At 43.0% G+C, this 23,214-nt stretch overlaps 5 protein-coding genes across 5 annotated transcripts; 2 read left to right on the plus strand and 3 right to left on the minus strand.

Moving 5' to 3' along the window:
• Positions 1 to 977: 977 nt before the first annotated feature.
• Positions 978 to 2,962, plus strand: mrps10 (mitochondrial ribosomal protein S10). The gene is made up of 7 exons (XM_080513563.1): positions 978 to 1,078; positions 1,225 to 1,277; positions 1,718 to 1,787; positions 1,951 to 2,090; positions 2,170 to 2,278; positions 2,653 to 2,742; positions 2,841 to 2,962. The coding sequence occupies exons 1-7, from the start codon at positions 1,007 to 1,009 to the stop codon at positions 2,919 to 2,921; spliced, it is 615 nt and encodes a 204-aa protein (XP_080369689.1). The 5' UTR covers positions 978 to 1,006; the 3' UTR covers positions 2,922 to 2,962.
• A 3,115-nt stretch (positions 2,963 to 6,077) lies between these two features.
• On the minus strand, positions 6,078 to 9,540 carry LOC308143551 (uncharacterized protein). Its single transcript, XM_080514401.1, has 6 exons — positions 9,466 to 9,540; positions 7,677 to 7,765; positions 7,100 to 7,249; positions 6,890 to 7,027; positions 6,689 to 6,814; positions 6,078 to 6,185 (listed from the first exon to the last, which is right to left on the minus strand). Exons 2-6 carry the CDS (start codon positions 7,763 to 7,765, stop codon positions 6,095 to 6,097), a joined length of 594 nt encoding a protein of 197 aa, XP_080370527.1. The 5' UTR covers positions 9,466 to 9,540; the 3' UTR covers positions 6,078 to 6,094.
• An 800-nt stretch (positions 9,541 to 10,340) lies between these two features.
• Positions 10,341 to 10,817, minus strand: msgn1 (mesogenin 1; the record flags this gene model as incomplete). The annotated part of the gene is made up of 1 exon (XM_080514012.1): positions 10,341 to 10,817. One exon carries the CDS (start codon positions 10,815 to 10,817, stop codon positions 10,341 to 10,343), a length of 477 nt encoding a protein of 158 aa, XP_080370138.1.
• A 1,063-nt stretch (positions 10,818 to 11,880) lies between these two features.
• On the minus strand, positions 11,881 to 17,985 carry gen1 (GEN1 Holliday junction 5' flap endonuclease; the record flags this gene model as incomplete). Its single annotated transcript, XM_080514013.1, has 13 exons — positions 11,881 to 13,315; positions 13,768 to 13,917; positions 14,832 to 14,893; positions 14,987 to 15,117; positions 15,217 to 15,297; positions 15,383 to 15,419; positions 15,709 to 15,859; positions 16,256 to 16,341; positions 16,427 to 16,500; positions 16,590 to 16,700; positions 17,213 to 17,389; positions 17,520 to 17,721; positions 17,825 to 17,985. 13 exons carry the CDS (start codon positions 17,983 to 17,985, stop codon positions 12,093 to 12,095), a joined length of 2,646 nt encoding a protein of 881 aa, XP_080370139.1. The 3' UTR covers positions 11,881 to 12,092.
• A 494-nt stretch (positions 17,986 to 18,479) lies between these two features.
• ppil6 (peptidylprolyl isomerase (cyclophilin)-like 6) lies at positions 18,480 to 21,149 on the plus strand (the record flags this gene model as incomplete). The annotated part of the gene is made up of 8 exons (XM_080514014.1): positions 18,480 to 18,557; positions 18,654 to 18,749; positions 19,658 to 19,846; positions 20,048 to 20,110; positions 20,247 to 20,394; positions 20,627 to 20,686; positions 20,813 to 20,948; positions 21,038 to 21,149. 8 exons carry the CDS (start codon positions 18,480 to 18,482, stop codon positions 21,147 to 21,149), a joined length of 882 nt encoding a protein of 293 aa, XP_080370140.1.
• Positions 21,150 to 23,214: the final 2,065 nt, after the last annotated feature.

The following is a 23,214-nucleotide window of genomic DNA, read 5'->3' on the forward strand; positions in this document are numbered from 1 at the left end:
CTGTTGTTCAGGAGTCTGGGCTCTAATCCGGAGCTACATTTCCCAGCAGGAGCCGCTTGCCCGTTAGCCGTGCGGCTAGCCGAGCCCTGGATGCTGGATGAGGAGCTCCACACATTAAAAACATGTCGGATTAAATCGTGCCCGACTTTATTCGTCCCGCTTTATGTCGCGACACATAATCCGACAGAGACGATCGCTGCCCTCGTCCACAAACGAGGAGCAGAGCTCGGCGGCTAGCCGAGCCGCTAGCAGAGCTACGAGCCCCCTGGTCAGCGGCTCAAACGGCTCCCGACACTCCGCCGCCTGCATCCGACGCTAAAATCGGCTAATGGTTAGCCGCCTGGTAAAAAAAAAACCCCAAAACTCGTGTTTATCCGCTTCCACGGGGCAACAGTGGGGGATAACAACACTCCGGTGGTGTGGAGGTAGAAGTGGGTAAAAATAAATAAATGCATAAACAAAGCCGGGGGAGCGTGAAGGGAGAGAGAGAGGCGGAGGAACTTACCAGCGCTTCGGACCGCTGCTGCTGCTGCTGCTGCTGCCTCTGCCCGCAGCCTGCTACTGAACCCTGCCAGCCGCCAGGGCCCGACAGCTGGGTCACATGACACACACGTGACCCACATCCAGAGCTGAGGCGTTGAGCACGAGCAGCCTGATCCTGCACGAGGAGGAAGCAAAAACAAGGAGAGACGTCTCAGTGGCACGAGCGCGGCATGATCCGCACACATAAAACACAGGTGCTTTCTCCCCCTGTCATACAATCACTCCGCTTCATATTCACATACACTTGTTATGTGTGTTATATTTATTTTTTTCCAGCAAAATTCTCGCCAAATCATGGAATTTGTGGGTTGTATCTCCAGATTGTGACGATATCTGTTTTAATTTCGCGTTTTGTTTAATACGAGAGGTTTGAGTTGGGAGGGTTGTGCTTTGCCCTCCAGGCCACACGGGGGCAGTCAGGAGCAGCAGCCGTGTCTGTCTCTGTCCACCTTCTCCTCAAACAATGGCTGCGCCCATGGCTCTCAGACGTGAAGTGTTCGCCCTGACAAGGATATTCAGAGGATTCTCACATGTGGTATGAAATATGACATTTGATTTTGTGCGCATATGTGAACCAGCATGACATGTATCAAACCGTGGTGGTTGTTGCCTGTCACGCTTTGACTGAGCGAAGTAAAAGTCAAATCTTCCAAAGTGTTGACTCCGTTTTTATTATTTCAGGGACCAAGAAGCCCGAGAGCGCTCTCAGATCTCAGGAAATGTACTTTAACACGGTGAGCAACGCGGTTTCTCTCTTTTCTACGGTTTGATTGTATTTATATTAGTAATAGCAGCCGTGTTGCACACCACGTTGTGCTATAGATGGCTGTATAGACACCATCTTTTTCTATAAACAAGTGGAATAGAGACAGTTGTGTAGTTACAGTTAGAGTGATAAAGGAGAACAAGAAAATGCAATAAGAAAAAAAACAGGTCATGGACATAGAGAACAAACTAAAAACTAAAATGTAAATTACATTAAATATGTGGATAATATCACCAAAGTTGGAGGTTTGAGGGGAACAGTGGTTATAGGGATCAAATAATTGTGTTGCTTTTTTTGTTGTTTACTAGTACTACATTTTTTTGTTTGTACAGTTTTTTGTATGTACAGTTTAAGCAGTGTCTGAGGAGGCCGCAGCTGCATGTCAATCATTGCTTTGCTGATTTGCAGGTTTCAGGTCCCTCTGATTCCCAGCACGTCTTTCCACTCGACGGAGTCAGTTTTCTCCTCTCCTTCAGCAGTAAGTGGAGCGAGCTTTACTTTTGACTAAATTAGAACCACTTAATGTTAAATATCCATCGTCTGTGTACCTTCAGTTCTCTTGCTCAGAAGCTACAATAGAAACCACTGAGCTTTTACAAGGAGTTTGTCTGATTGCCCTTTTTTTTTTTTTTTTTTTTAAGATTACAGTCACAGAAGAACCAGACACTTTGTTCCAGAAAGTTTCAGTTTTGGTCAAATGTCATGACAAAGCAGTGTTGGACAGCTATGAGTTCTTTGCCACCATGGCGGCTAACGAGCTGGGCGTCACCATCAGCAAAGTGTGAGTCCCAGTTTGGTCCTCCTGCACGATGTTGTTTTCAGGGGCCAGATTTATGGAATTCTTCTTTCCCCTGCTGCAGTTCTGAACCAAAGAAGGACATCGAGAGGTTGACGCTCCTCAAGTCGGTCCACATCTTCAAAAAGCACAGAGTCCAGTATGAGATGAGGACACACTACCGCTGCTTCGAGGTGAGCCGCTTCAGCTTTTTATAAAATGTAGTCTTCGAAGTAAGTCCTCAGGTTCCCTCAGAGCAGTTCAGCAGCCTTAGCTGTAGCCTGACCAACTCATTTTCATGTAAAATCTTCTCTGCAAGCGGACAGGTTAGGATCAATGAAGAATATACACTAAGCTCAAACAATGAACAATATCTTAAGTTAATAAAAATGAAATAGGAGTTAAATATTTAGTTGACATGTCACCTTTGCGTGTTACATTTTATGTTTATTCTCAAATTGAATACACTTTCTAACACTTGCATATTGTTCTTCTATCAAAGTATTGATATCCAGGATGATTCGAGGTTGTTTCATTTGTTTTGTGGTTTTTTTTTCTGTGTGTGTAGTTTTCTCACCTAACGGGCAGCACAGCCCGGGTGTACCTCGAATACATCCAGAGGAATCTCCCCGAAGGTGTAGCCATGGAGGTGACAAAGGTAAGACGGACCACAACTCCATTCGTTCTAAATCTACACGGGGCAGACCTCAAACGGTGAAAATAATCCCGTCTTCTCACTTTCTTACCGTCGTCAAGACTGCGATGGAGAAAGTTCCAGACCACATCCTTGAGCCCATGTGGAATGAAGAGCCTACTGATGAAAAGCCCAGCCAGTGAAGCCGCCCATGACTGAAATATGTTTAAATAAGTGTTTTCCTCTGTGAATGTTGTTGAATAAAAGCAATACAAAAAAAGTTGCGTATGGATCTCGTAATATACAAAAGAGGACAGAGAAACGCCCTCTCCAGCTACTGAATACAGATTTAACAAATGGTTTCATGGTGTAATGCACCATTATCGTCCGAGCACGTGCAACACGTAGTGAATTCATGATTAAAGACAAGCACAGATGAGATTTTCTTAAGTGTATTTATTGGAAAAAATTAATATTGCACAAATTCAACTTTAAACACACTTACCGGCACAGCTTCACACTGCCTTTATTCCCCCAAAAAATCAAGGAAATCTACATTCAATAATAAATGTGAACACTTTTGTTATTACTCTAAAAGGAAATGCAAGCTTGCAACCTGTTTGCCAGCACAAGAAAAAAATAAAATAGGTTAACACAATAAATATATGGAAGAAATTAGACAAATATTTAAAGATCGGGGGAATACATGTAAGGAATGATGCAACAAATGATTCAACCTTACTTCATGTGCTTTTCTTTCTTCCTTTTTGATGAAATATGGCTTTAAGTCTGCTAAGTTCTCTAAGTTCTTTAACTGTTGTGATTTTACAGCCATATTGAGCTCCATCTTTCCTTACAAGAACTTTTAATCAACGCCTACGATTTAACATATACCTATTAAACCGTAATCCGCTGTTGTGCCACTCCAGGAGCAACTCTGCGGTACCTGAAAAAGAGGGGGGGGGGGGGGGGGGGGGGGGGGGGGTTTGAGGGGGTGTAAGACACAAGAGGAGGCTCACCTTTCTCGAGTGAAGTGCCGAAGCTCGTGGGTGTCACACCGCTGGTGAAGGAGGGGGGAGATGTGAGGGTGGGCCTGGGGTCCTGGGGCCCGGGAGGTTAACTGTACTGTGTGCCCCCCCTTCAGGAGACAACAACAGTCAGTCTGTTACAATCAACCACAGAGGGAGAAACAAGAAGGGACTGGCGAGGCTGAAGAAGGCCAAACATGAAGTGAAAAGTGCTGAAGAGATGGAAAAAGACAAGAAGAGGGGTGGGGGGGGGGGGGGGGGGTGCAACACTGGACTGCGTCTATTCACTGACCACCTCCAGGACAGCATCAATGTACCAAGAATCCAGTGGTTCTCAAAGTGTGGGAAATCTGTGTGTGTGTGTGTGTGTGTGTGTGTGTGTGTGTGTGTGTGGGGGGGGGGGGGGGTACGGATACCTTTTAACAATCATATCTTATAATCCAATTATTATAAGATCATGAGAATCCCTGCATGATGTGAGAAGAGACGTGGTTCAGGCTCCGTGGACGACCAGCTCATGAAATGAACCCACAATTTGAGAACGCCTGGAACAACGTGAGGCATCGGTAGTGTTTGAATACCAAAGAGCTCTGTCGTCAAGTGGTTTTGCACACGGCGTATCCAACGGGTACGAATATTGGGACGCTTCCTTCGTGTGACTGAAGGAGGGACGAGCTGCTAAAACCAATGCAATATAGAATTTAGTGAATTATGGCACTAATTTGAGCAAATATCCATTTATTTGATTAAATACTTAAAAGTAACTTGATAAGATAAAAAAAAAAAAAAAAAAACCTTGGAATAAGAGCTCTTATCTAATTTTTAAATGTAATCGTATGACTGAACTTTCTGGTTGTGATCACAGCGAAGACGACACGTGGACGTCCGCGGTCGTATCAGAGTGTTTACCCTTTGAAGATGATGTCCTCCTTTTAGACATGCTACCACTGATTTCAAACTGTGACGTGTTGGTTTGTGTGGAGCGGCTCTGCGTCCTCCAGTCAAGTTCACGTGGTGTGTATTTTATGGCTGAAACGGTTTCCAGGTTCTCATCTACAAAAAGTGCAATAGACCATTTTCCTGTGCTGCTATTCAATTCTAAAGTATAATGTGTTTAACATGGGCTCTCAGTTCTCCAAAACAGCAACAAATCCTGGATTAATTTTCTATTTTTTTTGCATTCTTGGATCCTGTTGTCTCTAAAATATCACATAAGTTATTACAATGCGATTCACTCTGCTTTGTGTAAAAGTTACAGCTTGTAATGACAAGTCTCAGACTTGTTTGTGAATGAACAAAATAAAATAAAAAAATAGAAGAGGTTGAGTTTATTTTTTACTTTTATTTTCTTTCTTTCAAGACTATCTCATGTCTCCATGTTTCTCAAAACACATTCACAGGTTCACAAAAAGTTATGTTAATTACAGTGAATATAGAAGTCACACTTCAAAAGAACTAAAACACAGTAAAGAGAAATTTCTTATCCTTAACTTGAGCCGATACAAATGGAATTTGCTTTTGTCCATAAAAGCAACTATATAGAATATATGAATATGTATATAGATAAAGATATTTTTCATTCTCCTACTCATTTATAATGCCTTCTTTGTCATTACACAAAAAGATTGCTGGAGACAAACATGAATGTTTCAAACAGCAATATTCATAACTTAGAAATAGCTGCACATTAAAGATATGAAATTAAATACTCATGAATACTCATCTTATCACTTAAAATCGTGTAAGAGTTGAACATATCCGCTGCACTGTTTGTAACAACAGGGAAAGTCGGGGAGGTCAGAGGTCAACTAAACTATCCAACATGGTGCTTGAGGGCCGATTACTTCTCCTCCACCTTCAAACATACAAGTGTCACCAACTTCGTAACCTTTATTAGGAATCAGGGGGGAAAAAAACCTCTTAAGGCTCACAGGGTGACCGAAACAAGAACCACAGAACATTTGATCAACTTTAACAGGAATCTTCCTCCCTTCTAATAACAGCAAATTTATTATATTTATTTTTAACATCTTTTTCTCAACAACGTCAAATGGTCTGAACAGAGTTTATCAGTCACAGAGTGTGAGGATGCCTTTACATGGTTGTGTTTTGTGAGTCATTTTTTACGTGTCTTCAGTTGTCATTAGAGACTTGATTTCTGGAACAATAGCAATAACCAAAACATTTGGCCACAGAGTATTTCAGAGATACTCAAAAAGATACTCAAGAGACTTTGTGTCACACACAATTGGGAAAGGGGGGGGCGTTTTTTTGTCATTCACCACGCCGCTCAAAGGGCCCCTTCTACGTTAGAAAGTGCTTGCTTTTAGATTTTAGGGCAGGCTGTGTTAAAAGCGTCGGCCGCCAGGGGGGCCTGGCCACCTCTGGCCCCTGCCAGGTGGGGGGTGAGGCGGAGGAGAGACCGGTCCATTGTGGTAGCTGTGTAAAAGGATAAAATCACACATTGGATCGCTGGCTTGAGCCAATAGGGGGCACACTCTGATAAGAGCAGCCATCTGAACTACTCCAGTGGGAAACGCGATTCTCCTGCTCATCGACTATCTTGGAGAGTCAAAATACAGTGAAACGTCCATTTCATAGCCCATGCACTAGTTAAGTCTGCTTTCAAAAAGAGAAACAAGTTCAATTTTATTATCACTAATTTAATAAAAAAAAAAAAAAAAAACACTCTCTGACTTAACATTTGCACATTTGAAAGTGAAATGCTACATTTAATGTTTAAAATGAACTGTTCTAGAAGGAGGCTTATGGAAAAGGGAGAGAAAGACGGGTGCCGCGTTTGCTTACAGGTGCTTCGAAATGCAGTCGGTGTATCTCTTACAGTTTAAGAATGTGAAGCGTGTGGCAAGCGAGGCGCAAAGAATTGTAGCTCGTAAAAAAAAAAAGCTAAAGCTGAACTTTAGAAGTGAAACGCGTCTTACCCTCGGTGCCCTCGGGGGTGGAAGTGGCGCGGAGGCCCCGGCGGGGGCATGCCGCGGACCGGAGGGTGCGGCGGGCGCCCCCTGAAAGCCGGGTGGCCTGGGGGGGGCGGGGGAGGGGGTCGGTGCCTAACAGAGAAGGGAAAACGTACTTTTCTAACCAGTCGGATTAGAACACCGAAGTCACTAGTTCGTGGAGGTTACCTGAGCATTGGGTGGAAAGGTCCTCTGAGATGCATGGGTGGAGGAGGAGGAGGAGGAGGGGGGGGGCCCATGCCCATCGGTCCACCTCGACCTCGGTGACCTCGGAGGTCTGGGTAAGGCCGCATCCTCCCCATTCCTCTGCAAGCCGACGGGAGAGAGTGAGGCAAACGCATTGACATTCGGAACGGATTGACGGGACGTCCAACAAACCTCATGGGCCCGAATCCGTTCATGGCTCCATCCCTCCCCCGACCCCTCATGTGGCCCGGTGGGCCGAACGCTTTCATCATGCCCCGCCCACCGCGCATGACACCTCGGTTCATGCGTCCCCCTCGAAAGCGACCTCTCGCCCCGCGACCCCTGAAGAAGAAGATGAAGAAAAAAAAAGACGGGAGAAAATTGCCACTGTGCCTCCAGTCCAAGAGGAAACGATGTTCATAACAACCGATTCATAAAGTTGATCAAGATGGACAGTATGACACCAAGTCAAATATATCGGTAGTTTGGTGAAATTACATTCATCCACAAGCTTTCTTTTTTTCCTCTCTCTCCAGCTTGTTAATATTTTCCTTTTGTTTACTCAGCATTTGTGCAGAAAACGACAAGATCTGGTCCATGATTAGAGACGCAGTATTTATTTACCTCCAGCTATTGCTGCTCAGTTTAAATCTCCAGCAAAATGTTCCACAAGGACCTCTCCTCTTGTATTTACCAATTCAACCCAACTGATTGTTTCTTTGGAGACCAGATGGCGAACATGACATTAGAACACGGGAAGTGGACCGACCTGGATTTGAAGTCTGCCGTCGATCTCTCAGACTCATCCTTGGAAATTTTAGAGGTTTCTGTGACCTTCTCTCCTTTGTCTCCATCCATCTGGAAAAAAAAAGAAAAACCCATAGATTTATGCATTAGAATTTGATGAAATGAACAAACTTCTTTCTGACAGGAAAAAGCAGATGTAGAGTATGGATCATTGTTAGGTTTAAAACCTGGAAGAATGAGAGAAAAGAGACATTATTAAGTACTAATAATTAATATAAAGTACTAGTTTACCCAACATTTAAGCACGATTCCTACTTGTGTCAAAACATGACAAGCAGATCACAGTCTAATGATAAAATATCTGACCGGTTTGATTCTCAAACTTTCATTTGACAAAAACAAATATACTCCTCCATGAGTGGATCCTCAAGCAATCGATTAAACCTTTAATGGCCCGTTTACAGTTTGATGAATGTGGCACTTCAAAAAATATAAATACAACAATGGAATAATTACTACAGAGGGATTGAGGAACTTTCTCATATTAAATAATGAGTGACAATTTCAAATATACGTCATGAAAACTGCAAGAAAAAAACGAAAGAAAAAAAAATCTGCATGACTGCTTAATGAAAGTTGACGAAAAGCGAAGCAACATTGTTCAGTAGTTTCAGAACTCGTACTGCCTCAACGTGAAAATCAGGAGGTGGAAGTAAGGCAAGAAACAGAGGATTTTTCACATTCCTTTTAAAAGTTGCAGCTCACAGAGTGGAACGGGTTCTTCAAGTCTTGAAAAACAGATGATCCTGCTGCATCCGAGCATGTCGAAATTACAATAAACTATATGTGCATTGAGATATGACACACAAATTTATAGCTTACATTAATCATTATGTGTAAAATCGTGCTTTTAGATGTAAGATGATCCCGGTTATCCTGCTGCAAACATGGACAGTTGGAATTAACGCCTAGGGTATATTTATCTAACCGAGGTATAATTGAGGTTGACTATGAATAGGATGGGTTAAATGCAGAGCAGGAATTTACACAGTATGACGCTTCCTGGCCATTTTTGGGATTCTGAAAATTAAGCTTTAATTATGTTGAAGTGAATCCGGGGCGATGTTGCCGGGCCTGTCATGTGTACATGTGGAAGATGTATTGCATTGGGCATTGTATTTAGTTTTGATCGTGTGTTGTTACCACTGCTTGAATCAGAACCTAGGCCAAGGTATTTACAGTATGGATCCGTGTCAGCACATGGTTTTTTCTGCACTGTCTCTAATCGATTCGCTAATAGATCTTGAAATCCAGTGACCGTGGAGACATGAAGGACAAGCCTGGTCTGTCTGCATTGTGGAGCGGATATTTTTCAAGTGGAGGCGCGCCGAGCGTCACGGAAACATTTTTACCCTGATCCTGCCGTGGGCCCTCTTAAATGCTGATCTAACAGCAGAGAGGGAGAGCCCCGTGTAATAAATACACCGCAAGCTCCCAGTAAGGCTATTTAACACCCTCCAACAGAAGCGAAGGTCGAGCATCGCACCCGATATCGCGGCGCAAAGCCCGAAAAGGGCGACGTCTAATTCCTGGAAGTGCCACCGCGTATCCTCCATCCAGTCCCGGTATGAGCGAAAAACCACCCGCTTATGTCACAATCACGATTCAAGAACGTATTTAACGGCAGAATAGGTACTTTTCAAATCGACAAAGTTGTGCAATAAACGGCTGAATATCAAAATAAAGATGAGACGTGCAAGAAAATAAAGGGGCGTTCCTGTGGCTGGAATGGGAACGAGGGGATGACTTACTTCGACTGGTGATGTGCGCGAGGTAGATTTTCAAAAAAAAAAAGTAATATAGCTTTCTGTCTGGCTGCTAAAAAATAAAAAATCTATTTAAAAATTTTCTTTTTTTTTAAATGTACAAAGTTTCCTCCCGCTCGTTGGGTTTCTTTCAAATGGCGTCTCAATCAGACTCCCAGGTTAGGGATTTCTTTGTGAGGAATGCATTACGCAGGCCACGCCCACTGGGAGAAAAATGCCGCTCTCTGATTGGTCTTTAATTGCCGTCACGCCGTGACGCGGCATATTCTCGTATTTTGATTGGAGGAACGAGATGACGCATGCTAATTACCGTCAAGCCAGAAGCAAAATTATGGCTCATGAATTAACTGGGCCACACGCTCAATATGAATCACATTTATCATCGTAATCGGAGGAATACCTGCATCCGACTAAAATACAGTGGAACATTTAAATCAAACCGTCTAAATAAGTCTAAATAAGAAAAGTAACAAAATAAATAAGTAGTCAGACTGTATCATTAAACCACACATCGTTTATTACATTTTTCAAACATTTCAAACTGTCACACGGTCTGTAAAACGATATAATCGTATAAAACATAACAAAATGTCACAAAAGCTGAATTTCGTACCCAGTAAAACTTTATGCAAGTTTCTGCTCTATCTCTACACACTCAATAAAGGCAGCTTCATGCACAAAACACACTTGCGCGTAAAACACTATTTACACCAACGGGGTGGCAACGGAGGCAAGATCCCGGGGCAACATCTGATGTGAAATGTCACGATTGAGTCACAAGCGTGTTGAGTTTGTGACTTAAATAAAATGTCCAGTTGAGAGTGAACCCGGCGCGTAAAAGCGCTCCACTTGCGCGCCCGTTACGCGCGTCTCAAGACGTCCGAGAGCTTGTTGATGTACTCAATTGTGTATTTCAGCGTCTGTATCTTGGTCAGCGGCTGCCCCCTCTTGCTGTAGTCCGGCGGCAGGTAGTCCCGGAGCTGGTGCAGGGCCTCCGCGAGGCTCCTCATGCGCATCTTCTCCCTCTCGCTGGCCTTCACGCGCCTCTTGGTGGACATCTTCGTCTTGGTTTGCCTCGGCCGCGCCGCCGGAGTCGCTTCACGCGTGGGAAAGTCAAAGGGGAAGTCTTTGGTCTCCGGATGCTCGCCGGGGCAGCGCGTCTCCGGCGAGGAGCACGCGGAGTCTACGGAGGACTCCGAGTTGGAGCGGAGGGAGTCGTGGCTTTCTCCAAAAGCGCTCCCGTGGTCGTCCCACTCCGACAGGAGTTTCGCAGTGATCCTGTCCAGATCCATGTCACACGTGGACACGTGCAGGACGCAGCGCAGTGAGGATGACATCCAGACAGAATGACATGGGGGGAGAGCGAGAGAGCGAGAGAGAGACTGTGTGAAAGTGATTTTGACAACGCGTTTTTATACGAAAGCAGATCTCCGGAGGTTTATAGGTTCACAGCTCAGGCGAAAAAAAAAAAAAAAAAAGTTCAAAGAAAGCCGCAAGTGCCAACATGCGACTTTCCAGAGGGACGTCGTTGGTTATCACAGTGGTGTGAATAAGGCTAAATAGAGGCTTAATGTGATAGAAAGAAAAATAATTAGATTCCTTTTGTGGGAAATTACTCTTTAAAGTCCGCTCGACGACAATTGTCAGTTTGATGTGAGCTGCCTAATGAAGCAGTGGGAGGATGCCGCTTCACCTGATATCTTCACACCTCTCCGGCAAGTAAGACCTGCGTGTGTCTGCAGACTGGAAGTCAAATAGCCACAAAACCCACAGAAGAGAAACAAATTTTCACCTTAAAAAAAAAAAACTCTGTTGTTGCCATGGTTTTTTTCATGGCAATATATGAACTTACTGAAAAAAATATTTTATTCTGTCTGGAAGGAGAATGAAATTTCTCTATAAACTGAAACATGAAGTTTCACTTAACTTTTCTACCAATTGTAAAATTGCTTTAAAATGATTCAAAATTCAAGTTGTACGTGGAGCACAATGTCATTTAAATAAATAAATAAATAAGAGTGTTGTGGTGGTACTATATGGTTGTGTTTGCAGTTTGAGCAGAGGATGCAGCTGTCCCCAAAGCTGCTGCCAGACCTTTCATGTCTGAGAAGGTGTGAGGCCTCACTGGTGATCAAGGGGACTGACACTGGTGAGCTGTAAAAACCAGCGGCTCAGTGTCCTCCATCCCGGTCAGCAGCGCAGCTTTCTCCCCTCAAGCTTTGTGAATCGGCACGGAGTTCGTCCAAAAAAGCAGTGGAGGGAAACAAACACACGTAGGACTGTCTTTTTAATACTTGCATCGCCACAATTTATGCATTTATTATTGTTTTGATACATAAAACGTCATATATTCTCAAAGTTACACCAAAACTTAAAAACAAAACAAATGAAAATGGGGCCATGGCTACAATGAAACGTACACAAGATTTTAAAATAAAAAACCCAATGACAGCACTTCATAATTTGTATGCATCGGTTTGTACAGATGATGTTTTTCATGGTGGTTTCTGCATTGCTTTTCTGCCACCTCACGTTTCCTTTTTTTGGTTTTTTTTAAAGGAGGAACCTGCATCTTACAAGTGTTCCTTTCATTTCGTCGTAAACTTTGTTGGTTACTTCATGAACTTCAGTCTCAGCCTCTCAGCCAGTGGCAGCGGACTGTCGCTGCAGATCACCGAATCGTCGTCCTCGCACCCGGCAGGTGATGCTGGAGTCTGAAGGAAGACATCCCTGTCCACATCAGCTGGTGGGACGTCCTGAGATCCGTCCTCCGGGTTTAAAGATGCACCTTGCTCTAAATCTTTCCTGAGAAGTGGAGCAGCTGCTTTATTTAAACGAGGAGGACTAGTTTTTGCGTGTGGCTTGGCGGTCGGGACAGAAAGAGGCTTCACGTTGTTTTTGTTCATGGGTTTGGTTTTTGTTCCTCCTCGGGGTCCTGTTGGTCGGATTTCTGTGTCACTGTCCTCGCTGGATGAACACACGCTCATGCAAACACTTTTCTTAGTGGCCTGCAGCACTCTGGTGCCATTATTACCTTGAACTGGGTTGGAGTGGCACCTCTGTGGCGGAACAGCCAAAGATGAAATTGCTGTTCTGACAAATTTATATTTCTGAGGAGGCTTTTGGGAGCCAAGGGGTTTTTCTTCTGTCTTACTTTCAGTTTGTGCCGTCGATGCTTTCTGCTCTTCCAAAGCTTTTCTTCCAACATTATTTGTTGCACGCTGGCTTTTGTCTGCGAATAGCTGATTCCTGTCACCTTGACATTCTTTCCCCAACAGGTGACCGTCAGGTTTGTGAATCTGTGAGGATATTCCAACGTGATGCTGTGTTGGCATTGAATCATTGGCCACCTCCGTCCGACTGATCGTTTTGGCTGCGTTCTTCATGAGCAGCCGGTCCCTGAGAGAGCACTCTATGATGGACAGCTCTGGATCTACCTGCCGTACATCACTTGAGGTTGTCTGCTCTGTATTTTGGAGCTCCGCTGTGTGGTGCGCACCTGTTGGAGAGGATGTGAAGGACAATGCATCCCAGTCGATGTCACTGAGGTGCAGAGCGTCGATGACAACAGAGACAGAAGGTGAGGTGACAGCCTCCGAGCGATCGGGCAGACTGCCGCGGCCTTCCCTTTCCGTCCTAAGCTGCTTATGGCTCACTGGAGTGTCCAAAATCACTACCTCCGTTTCGACTGTGGCTGAACGGACGGGCGGGAGAGGTTGTGGCCGAGTGGAAGCGTTTGTTGAAGAGCAACTCTGAAGGGTCATCTGAGCCAGGAGATGTGAAATGCCGTCGGGGGCTTCGGCAGGCTTCTCCTTTTTACCCTTCGATTTCTTCTCTGTGAAAGAGATTGAAAGAAAATGTCAGGACACTCCCAAACACTCACTTCCTGGTGAGGAAGAAGGCGCTTTCCGGTGAAAAGCTTCTTCTTCCTCACCAGGAAGTGAGTCTCTACACCAGTAACCAGTGAGAGCGGGGCTCAACCTGCGAGACAGACGCCTCCCAGCTGCATCAAAGCCTTCGGCGTTAACTAGTCAAGCTGCCAAACGCTACATTTTCAGGCGTCGGAGCTGCTGTAATAGACGGGCTTGAAAAAACAACCCGGAGCTCCAGGTGCCTTTGATCAGGACGTCCTTGTCAACAAAACTTGGGAAGTCTTGGAGCTCGTCAAATCAGTGGGGGAGCTTTGGTTGTTAACACTATGCTTCTTCGCAGCTTGTTATCTGTTGAACATTAACTATAGATGGACTAATATGCGCTTAAAGTGAATGTGACGGATTGCTATCTTACTCTTGGTCTTGTTGTCTTCAGCCAGAGCTTTGTCTCTCAGGTAGCTCTCTACCACCTCGGGGAAGGCCACACGAAACAGGGACTCTTCCTCCACCGTCCTCACCTCATGCGGGTCTCCTGCCGGCCGCTCCTCAGGAAACACAAAATGTTCTGCAAAAAAGCAAAACAATGAAGCCCTTATAAATCACGTCCTGCTTCCTGTCATGCAATATCTAATTAACCGCTGAAAAAGGAAAATAATCAAACTATAAAAGTAGCTACAAAAAAGCTATAAAAGTTTTAGATGCTATCCTCATTTGAATAAATAATCTTATCTAAAAAAACAAACAAACAACAAAAACATAAAAAAAACTTATTTGATTACTAAATACCCAATTTATGTGATCAGTAATTAAAAACACCCGATATCAATTCCACAGAGACAAACATAACTTAATCATCTTACCTTTACAGGTGCACTGAAAAAGGCAGAAAATTAACTAAAATTTGAATATACAACTGTAAGTGTAATGTAGTTCCATAATGTGTGATGTTATCATATGGAATACAGGCGTTATACATTCATTTGAATATTTTTAAACAAAATGTACATACTCAATCGCTTTAAAAAAGCCTCAAATATCATTTTGTTGTTTTTAGTAGAATAATTACGTCCTGACAGTTTATCTTGTTCCATCAAGTTTCGAAACATTCCCATGATGTTTATCAATTGAACTGTGGTGACGAGTCACTCAACTGATTGTTTGTAATGAATTACGTGCGAAATAAATATTGCGGCAAACTGGAGCGAGTTAGTGGATTGGGAGTTTCTCCAGCCGCTGCTGTCAGACGGGCTTGTTAGTGAGGTGGACTTTGATATGAAGGATTTCCCAGCTCCGGGAGGAAGCCGGTTTAGCACCTCGTGACTGTTGTGACTGATCTGTCACCTCCGAACCCCAAATCACAGCCAGGCACTAACAGACGACCCGGCGACGGGCGGTCCCCCGCGCCCCAACCTCAGCTCCGCGCAGCAGTCGCGTCACTCAAGTCGGGGTGACGCTGTTGAACACGAGGGTTGAACCAACCTGGTGGTCTCCAGATGACCTCGAAGCAAGCGATGCCATTCCTCACCCTCGGCTTCAGGATCCTTTTATAGGAATGAAGAAATATTGTGGTTTATATTTCCCAGCACGTGCAACAAAAAGTAATTTTTAAGAACTTTGTGAACCACTTGGACTACCGGACTGGTTGGACTTGAGAGGACGCGCCTCGTCCGTATTTTCTGTTCATCAGCTCGCTGTAGGTCATCAAGATCAAAACCTTTTCACTGGTGTAGTGTTCCGGCCACTCCATCTTGTCATGCGCAAATTTCTAGAGAGAAGACACAAACGTTGCCATGCAGCTCACTGAACCCGTCGTAGCACAATAAAAAAACAACAACAACCTAATAATGACTTTTAAATGGATTACCTGCATCAGCAACATATTTGGCTGCCTCCTTTTGAAATATGACACCGGCTTGTCTTTGGAAACCAGAAACTCACTGATGATCTGCAAAAAGTTCCTCAAGAATTAAATAAATGCACAGATTATCAAACCAGCAGACGATATAATGAACTAATGAAATCAGCTTCACCTCTGTGAAGGGGAACTGTTGACTTGCCAGGGTTTTCCTGAAAAACAAAGCAGCACTTTGAATTTTTAACGATAAACTGTATGGTGGAAAACTCCCATTCTGAGTCTTCACAGCAAACAGACCTCAGTAATTGAAAATTTAATTGAAATAGCAAATTTGATGACATTTGGATCCATTGACATGCAATTGGCAAATGGACTTGAGTGATGGAAGACTTTAGTAGGAGACCACAGCCAGATGCATGTTCTCACTTTGCCCGTGCTGGGAAAGCCATATCTCCCGTTGACTAATTTAAGAAAGCAATAAACCAGCGAGGCGCCGCGTACCTCTTGACGTTTGCCTCAAGGGACAATTCCTGGCGAGTCTTTTCGTAGCGGTGCCAGTCACAGGGGCACTGGTAGTCAAAGTCTTGAGGTTGGCAGAATCGCTGGCTGTGACAGAGCGTGCAGCCGCCGCGCTCATGTGCCTTTGCAGAGCCTGAACAAGACAGGGGGAGGAACATTTGACAAAATCCCCAAATTCCAAAAGTCAGTGACAAATAATGTGAATAAAACGCAAACAAGCTCAACTTAGATACATTACTGTGGATAAGTGTTACTTTATCACCAGGGAGAACCATTAACATTTTGTCTGAAGCAGAGCACAGTTGTTATCATTACATTACTGATGTAATAAGAACTATAATGGGGGGATAGATTAATGAGGAATCAAATAAGAAAATTCTATTCAATTCTAACTTTGCAATACTAAAACCTTTGAACAATGGTGCACGGTTATCTTAAGCTAAATGCCTTTAAATGTGACAGATGTCTTCCCGCTCCAGTTTGCGTTTGTTTTCTTCACGTTTCGGAGGCAAAACAAACCTCCACTCACCAGGATGTCGACATATGTTGCAGTGAGAAACCTTCTTCACAACTCCTCCAGAAACATCTGTAATCTCCTCCTTCCAGTCTGTGAACCTGAAGTGGTTGAGCAAAGACTTAAGAGAGCGCCTCATTCAGTCACTTAAGATGTCAGCGCTTAAAAGACAAGAAAACAAGCTACCGCTGCAAAAGAGATTGTCCTTTAAGAGTCTGTATGAGCCTCAGGGCCTGCTCTCTTCCCACACCAGGTATGCCCTTCAGGAAGCATAGAAATATACAGTTGGTAAAGTTCATCCATGTCGGTATTATTTTGGGGATTTTTCAGGTTGAAGTGTTTCTCCCACCTTTGGGATATAATCACAGCCGAGGAGAATCGCCAAGCCAACGAGGTTTTCTCTGGACAGATGCAGCTCCGACTGCACATGAGTGGTCTGGTAACAATCAACCTGAGGGTCCTGGAGGTTTCAACCACAAAGAAATGAACACACAGTGAGAAAAGCTTCTTCCGTTCATCATGGTTCATGTTCTTAAGTTTCCTCGCAGTCCCAGCAAGCAGTTAAAACATGTTCTGTTGTACCATATCGAATGTTTAAAAGTTCGTAGTCTGAGCCTCTTTCCCCCTCATCATCATTTCTGCAACAAGTGGATTCATGTCTGTTTGCTTGTTCCTCTCTGTCCTATCATTTTCTCTCTTATTATACCCATACCCCAACTGAAACATCACAACGCTTGGTTCTGCAAAAAGGGGTTTTTGACTTTACACTGTTGCCTATGTTTACTTGTGTGGAATTATGTTTATCTGTTAAAGTGCCTTGAAATGACTGTGTTGTATTTGACACAATGGAAATAAAATTGAAGCTGAATTAGTCACACGCTGCGTCACATTAATGATGTCAGTGGGAGCGTTTACAAAGACGACATGACAAGGTGTAGCGTCAGCAAAAAAAAAACACTTGCTGAAACATACTTTACTGTTAATATTGAAGTTTCTGTAGACCGTCCGGGCCCCGTAGAGAAAGACATCCCCATCGTTGGTGATGCAGCCATCCACCAGGCCTTGTGAGTCCAGGTAAGCGCACATGGCCTCAGCCTCCCCTGCGGCGGTCACCCAAGGTACGCCCAGGTAGTCCAGCATCTCTGCACACTGCAGACGGGAGAGAGGAAACAGAGGTACAGGAGAGAGGAAACAGAAGCACAGGAGAGAGGACACATAAGGTGTGATAACAACTCATCACGACCACCTGTGATCAACAGGAGTAAATAGAGCAGCAAACCTCCCGGAGTACAGCCTTAAAGCGCCCCCTGCTGGGGTTTGCTGCAGGTTTCGAAGAAGTCGCAGCCCTTTTGAATCCTCCATATCTTGCTTGTGTCCTCTTGTTCATGGTTTCGGCCTTTATTTTGGGAGCTTCTCCTTCCACGACGAAGACAAGTTTGACGCCCATCAGAGTGAGGGAGGACACCCTGAAGAACAGATTCCTAGGCAAAGCAACACCGCATTGGAGCGACTGGTTGACGTGCAGCGACACACAAGGGTGGAAACATTAATGATAAGATGTAATAAGCTGGGGTTTTTTTTTACCTGAGGTGGGGCTTCGTGACTCTGCCCATCATGGCCTGGACGTGCTGGGCCTCGCACACCCAGAGACTGAGGTCCACGGCCAGCGTCTTTCCGCTCAAACCGTACAGCGGCACCGACTCACGGACCGGCTCGACGATGGACCACAACTCGTGGACGCCCATGGCCACAGATAAATTGCTTTTGACACGCGAAACGAAACGAAACAAGCAGGGGGAAAAACAGATACTACCCAACTCAGAAGTTCACAACAACAACAAAAATGGAAGAAAACGACTCGACCGGTTCAAACGCTGGCGCCCTCCGGGCCGCGTCCCATTCCATTTTCAGAGAGTGTTCTTCGCTTCCTTTTTTACCCCGTGAAACGTTTTTCTGCACCCGAAGACAGATCAAAACAAGAATAAATTCAGTAAATATGCTTTAAATATAGAGAATATTTTGTCTATGACTCAAATTATTTCATTGCAAAACGAACACAAGTGGACAGAAAGGGAACATTAACAAAATGGACTGATACCGAACTTCTCTTTTACCGACGTCATATTCAAGCGACTAGTTACCATGGCTACCACTGTCATGTTTACAGATTTAGACGACATTCGAATAGACCCTACTATCTCCTTCCCTATCTTTTTCCCCCCCAGCTGTACCTTTAATCATGGATCCTAAAATACAACTAGAAATTGTAGGTCTGATCAAAGAACCTTGTTTCCACGCTGCCAAAAGTACTGCAGAGGTAAACCAACACCTTCATGTTTTTGTCCTGTTAAGTTTCATGGTTTATTTTCACTTCTGCATTCAAAAACAGCTGTCTGCTGGGCCTTCATGACAGGGACTGAAGCGGAAGTTTCCTGAGGCCTTTCTGGAGCCCGAATTACAACCGCTGTTTGAATTAGACTGGAACACATACCTGTGCAGAAAGAAAATGGTAGGATGTCGAGTGGAAAATGTTTGTTATATTTATCTGTCGTATTTATCCTTTCACTTTATGATAAGAGTGCTTTGACCATCAACAATAATATCAGCATTGTTCTGTTTAAAGTCTGCAGTGCAGTTTGTAGGCTATTCACCCTACAAATCGGTCCTCTAAAACATCAGGGCATCACCTTCCTCTCTGAGCACATTTCCTCATAGTTTGGATACTCATTTGAAAAATGTTCTTCTGGCAAGTCGCCCTAAATTAATACAAGTAGGTGGAGGATGGAAATACATCGTTTCAAAACCTCAACAATACATACTTTAATTTTGGTGAAAACTCATGTAAAACCAGGAGTCTTGAAAAAAAATGGAATGAATGAAAACCAACATAAAATATGTCGAGTATATTGATAAAAGCTCCTTTTTGAATCGAAACAGCAAATGCCAAAAAGTCACTGACAAATATAGCAGTAGAACTATAAAACTATAGAAAAGGGGAAATGAAACATTTAAAACAGGAAACTTAGTAATAGAGCATTTGGTTGTATGTATTAACTATGATGTCACCACGTGATTACTGAATCAGGATGTTTACTATCGTCATGATGCATGACTGTGTAAACAATGGCTAGCCAGTATCCAAGTTTCTATAATTTACTGTATAACCAACATATATATCAATTGGCCTTGTTAAGCTTTTTGTTCCTCAATGTTTCCATATCAATGACAGCATCTGAAATGAGTGAAAGTAACTGTTATTAATAAATAGAGATAAATGGCAGAGCTGCAGCAGGTCTGTGTGCTCTGCTGTGCTCTAATACACAGACACAACACAATACTGTTGGTGTAGTTTGATGTTATGGTTATTGTGAAACATGGAAGAACAATACTCCAGTTGTTCCAAACGTGTGATTCAAGGAGCTGGGTGGTGACGTGTGGGACTACTCCAGCAGCCTGATGTGCTTTCTGAACGGCCAACTCCTTGGTACTGAGGAGGATCTCGCCTGCTGGGCCAACGATAAGTGGGATTTCACGTTGACTCATCCGCAAGCTTTCTACGTGGCCTTGGCTGAGGACGGCTACAAAAAACACCTCCTAAAAACCGGGGCAAGTCTATTTCACTGTCATATTAATATCAAGAAGCCAATTTTTATTTGTGTCGATCATTTAATCATAAAATAATTTATTTTCTGGTTCATAGCATCTCGTGCGTTTTAACTTTTAACAAAAGAATACATTTATGCAAATGGTAACTGAATATGATTACTTATTGCACGCTTATCACAGTATTCTGTTTATTTATTGTAGCATCGCTTTGTCTTCATGGACATCGAGATTGCCGGAGAAGCAGTGGGGAAGTTATTGTTTGAGGTGAGGATGACACATTAGGCTCAGGATTCAAATTCAGATGAGAATTTGTCCTCAGTCAGTGAGTGGCTGCCTTCAAAGGTAATACAGCCGCACCACTAAACCATGTGATTGGAACACATTGTCTTCACCTCCTCAGCTGTTCTCAGATGTGTGTCCAAAGACATCAGAGAACTTCGAGGCCCTGTGCACCGGCGAGAGAGGATCGTCGTCGAGTGGCCTGACGCTCTGCTATAAGGGCTCCCTGTTTCACCGGATTGTTCCCAATGGCTGGGTGCAAGGTGGAGGTGCGTTATGGGCCAACTAGTTTACTATGAATACAATGGCTTGAATACAAATCAATAAAAATCCATAATGATATAAAGTCCTGTGAATGAATGCTCATCATGGCCAATTTTATATGCCTTTTTCTCACAAACACTGTGAATTAAATCAAATAATCCAAACTGTCTTGGAATTGGTTTCTGAAAAAATGTGTTTGGTCTCATCATGTGGAAAATGTGCATCCCAATTTGTCAGATATCTCATCAGAGAGAAAGGGTGACGGGGGCGAGTCGATCTATGGATCAACTTTTGAAGGTACAAGAACAAGCCGTCGCTGGAAATTCACAATATCACTATCATATCACACTGTACACAGTCATGTATACATGTATATTTACACAGTCTATAGTCACCTGAGTGTGTGTTTGTTTCCCATTGTAGATGAGAGTTTTGCTATTCCTCACTCTAAGCGAGGCATTCTGGGAATGGCAAATAAGGGTCCCCACACCAACGGTTCCCAATTCTACATCACCCTGCAGCCAACACCCTGGATGGACAAGACCTACGTTGCCTTTGGGTTTGCACCGCCTAATTCTTACTTTCTGTGACATGTCACTTCCTGTTTGTATGATTGTTGAGGTCTGATGTCTTTGTTTTCTCTCCTAGTCAAGTGGTCGAGGGTGTTGACGTCCTCAGGAAATTAGAAGATGCCCCAACTTGCATCGAAAGGCCCAAATATGACTGTAAAATCACAGCATGTGGCGTGTTTACCACCTAACTGTGTGCATCGTTTAATACTATCCATTGTTTTTATTGCAATAAAGTAAACATGAATACAGATTAAACATGTTTTTCCATTGTTTCGTATAGAACTTTAATAAAAGTTTGTTATTTGGACTGTGGATATATGGTCTATGACCACAAAAGATGAAGAAAATTGATTTGTTATAGTTTTAGAGAAAATGTGCTCCTGTCCTGTCAGAAAAGAGAATCTGAAATTAAAGATAAAGAGATTAGGTAGGCCATTGATTCACTTTGTGATAATGTTAAGACTTTAATGGGCCAGTGTCAAAGCTAAGACTGCTCTGGAATACGACAACAACACCGTTCACTATAAGTCTAGATGAAGATAACGCTGCATATACTGATTGAATGGTGGATTGAATAAAAACAAAGAATAAACTAAACCACATCTTTAAAATTAAGTGAACATATCTATAAAAACCCTGGTCTCAACGCACGGCACCGAAGAGTCGTAACCGCTGTACAAAGGCGGTTGCACAGGGGAAGTAGCTTCCTGCAAAGTTTAATCACTTTAATTACTCGGTTCAAGCTTTTCACCATACATTAATGCAAGTGTAGGTGGAGGACAGGACTACGTTGTTTCAAACACTCAATAATATGTACTTCAACTTGAGTACGAAAGAAATTGGAATTAATGAAAACCAACATAAAATAAGTGCCAAAAAGATACTGACAAATATAGCAGTAGAACCATAAAATTATAGAAAATGGGAAATAAAACATTTAAAACAGGAAACTAAGTGATAGAACATTGGTTATATGGCATGATGTCACCACGTCATTACTGAATCAGGATGTTTATCATCGTCATGATGCATGACTGTGTAAACAATGGCTAACCAGTATCCAAGTTCCTATATTTAACTGTCTAACTAACATATATATCAATTAGCCTTGTTAAGCTTTCTGTTCCTCAACGTTTCCATATCAATGACAGCATCTGAAATGAGTCAAAATAACTGCGTTATTAATAAATAGAGATGAATGGCAGAGCTGCAGCAGGTCTGTGTGCTCTGCTGTGCTCTAATACACTGACACAACACAATACTGTTGGTGTAGTTTGACGTTATGGTTATTGTGAAATATGGAAGTACAATGCAATACTACTTGGTACTGAAGAGGATCTTGCCTGATGGGCCAAAGATAAGTGGAGTTTCACTTTGACTCATCCATAAACTTTCTTCATGGCCTTGGCTGAGGGCGGTTACAAAAAACACCCCCTAATAAACGGGGCAAGTCTATTTCACTGTCATACACTGTCATACCATTTACCATCAGAATTTTATCATAAAATAATAGATTTTTCTGGTTCATAACATGTTGTGTCTTTTAAATTTTAAAACAGAAGCCTCATAAAAGAATACATTTGTCTCAAATGATAAATGTAAAAATGATAATTGATTGAAATAATATCACAAATCACAGTGTTCTGTTTATTTGTGTTAGCATTGTTTTGTCTTCATGGACATTGAGAAAGCCGGAGGTGTTGTTTGAGGTGAGAATGAGACATTAGGCCCAGGATTCCAATTCATTTGATAATTTCTCCACAGTCAGTGAGTTTGTTATTTGGACTATGGGTATATGGTGTATGACCACGAAAGACCAAGAAGATTGGTTTGTTATAGTTTTATAGAAAATGTGCTTCAAACAATTGTCACGTTGGAAAAGAGAATCTTAAATTGAAGAGAAAAAGATTAGGTAAGCCATTGATTCACTTTGTGACTGAGTCAAGAAGTCAAGACCAAGACTACTTTCGAATACTAAAACAATATCATTTACTATAATATCTTCACAGAGGATAAAACTGTTAACAAGTTTCATCCCTGTATCATAAAACCATTTATGGCGCTTTCCCACTAGTACCTATTCGCCTCTACTCGACTCAGCCTCAGGCGTTTTCCCTTACAAATATAGTACCACCACGGTGCACAAGCAATCACCCCCAATAAGATGTAGAGCGAGCGTGCATTGGATATCAGCTCAAATAATGAATTCATTGCCGTATATTTTTATATATTTATCAATAATATTACAAAATG

The sequence above is a fragment of the Blennius ocellaris genome (genome assembly GCF_963422515.1).
Source record: "Blennius ocellaris genome assembly, chromosome: 18".
Classification (NCBI taxonomy): domain Eukaryota; kingdom Metazoa; phylum Chordata; class Actinopteri; order Blenniiformes; family Blenniidae; genus Blennius; species Blennius ocellaris.

Bases quoted from the DNA above. Each gene is read 5' to 3' on its own strand.
- LOC308143551 (XM_080514401.1), bottom strand. From the start codon at position 7,765: ATGGATGGAGACAAAGGAGAGAAGGTCACAGAAACCTCTAAAATTTCC. The intron at 7,250-7,676 runs GTCGGTCCACTT...CTTCTTCTTCAG, and splicing joins ACGGCAGACTTCAAATCCAG to GGGTCGCGGGGCGAGAGGTC. The intron at 6,815-6,889 runs GTAACCTCCACG...CTTCTCTGTTAG, and splicing joins CCTTTCCACCCAATGCTCAG to GCACCGACCCCCTCCCCCGC.
- mrps10 (XM_080513563.1), top strand. From the start codon at position 1,007: ATGGCTGCGCCCATGGCTCTCAGACGTGAAGTGTTCGCCCTGACAAGG. The intron at 1,278-1,717 runs GTGAGCAACGCG...GCTGATTTGCAG, and splicing joins AGGAAATGTACTTTAACACG to GTTTCAGGTCCCTCTGATTC. The intron at 2,743-2,840 runs GTAAGACGGACC...ACCGTCGTCAAG, and splicing joins TAGCCATGGAGGTGACAAAG to ACTGCGATGGAGAAAGTTCC.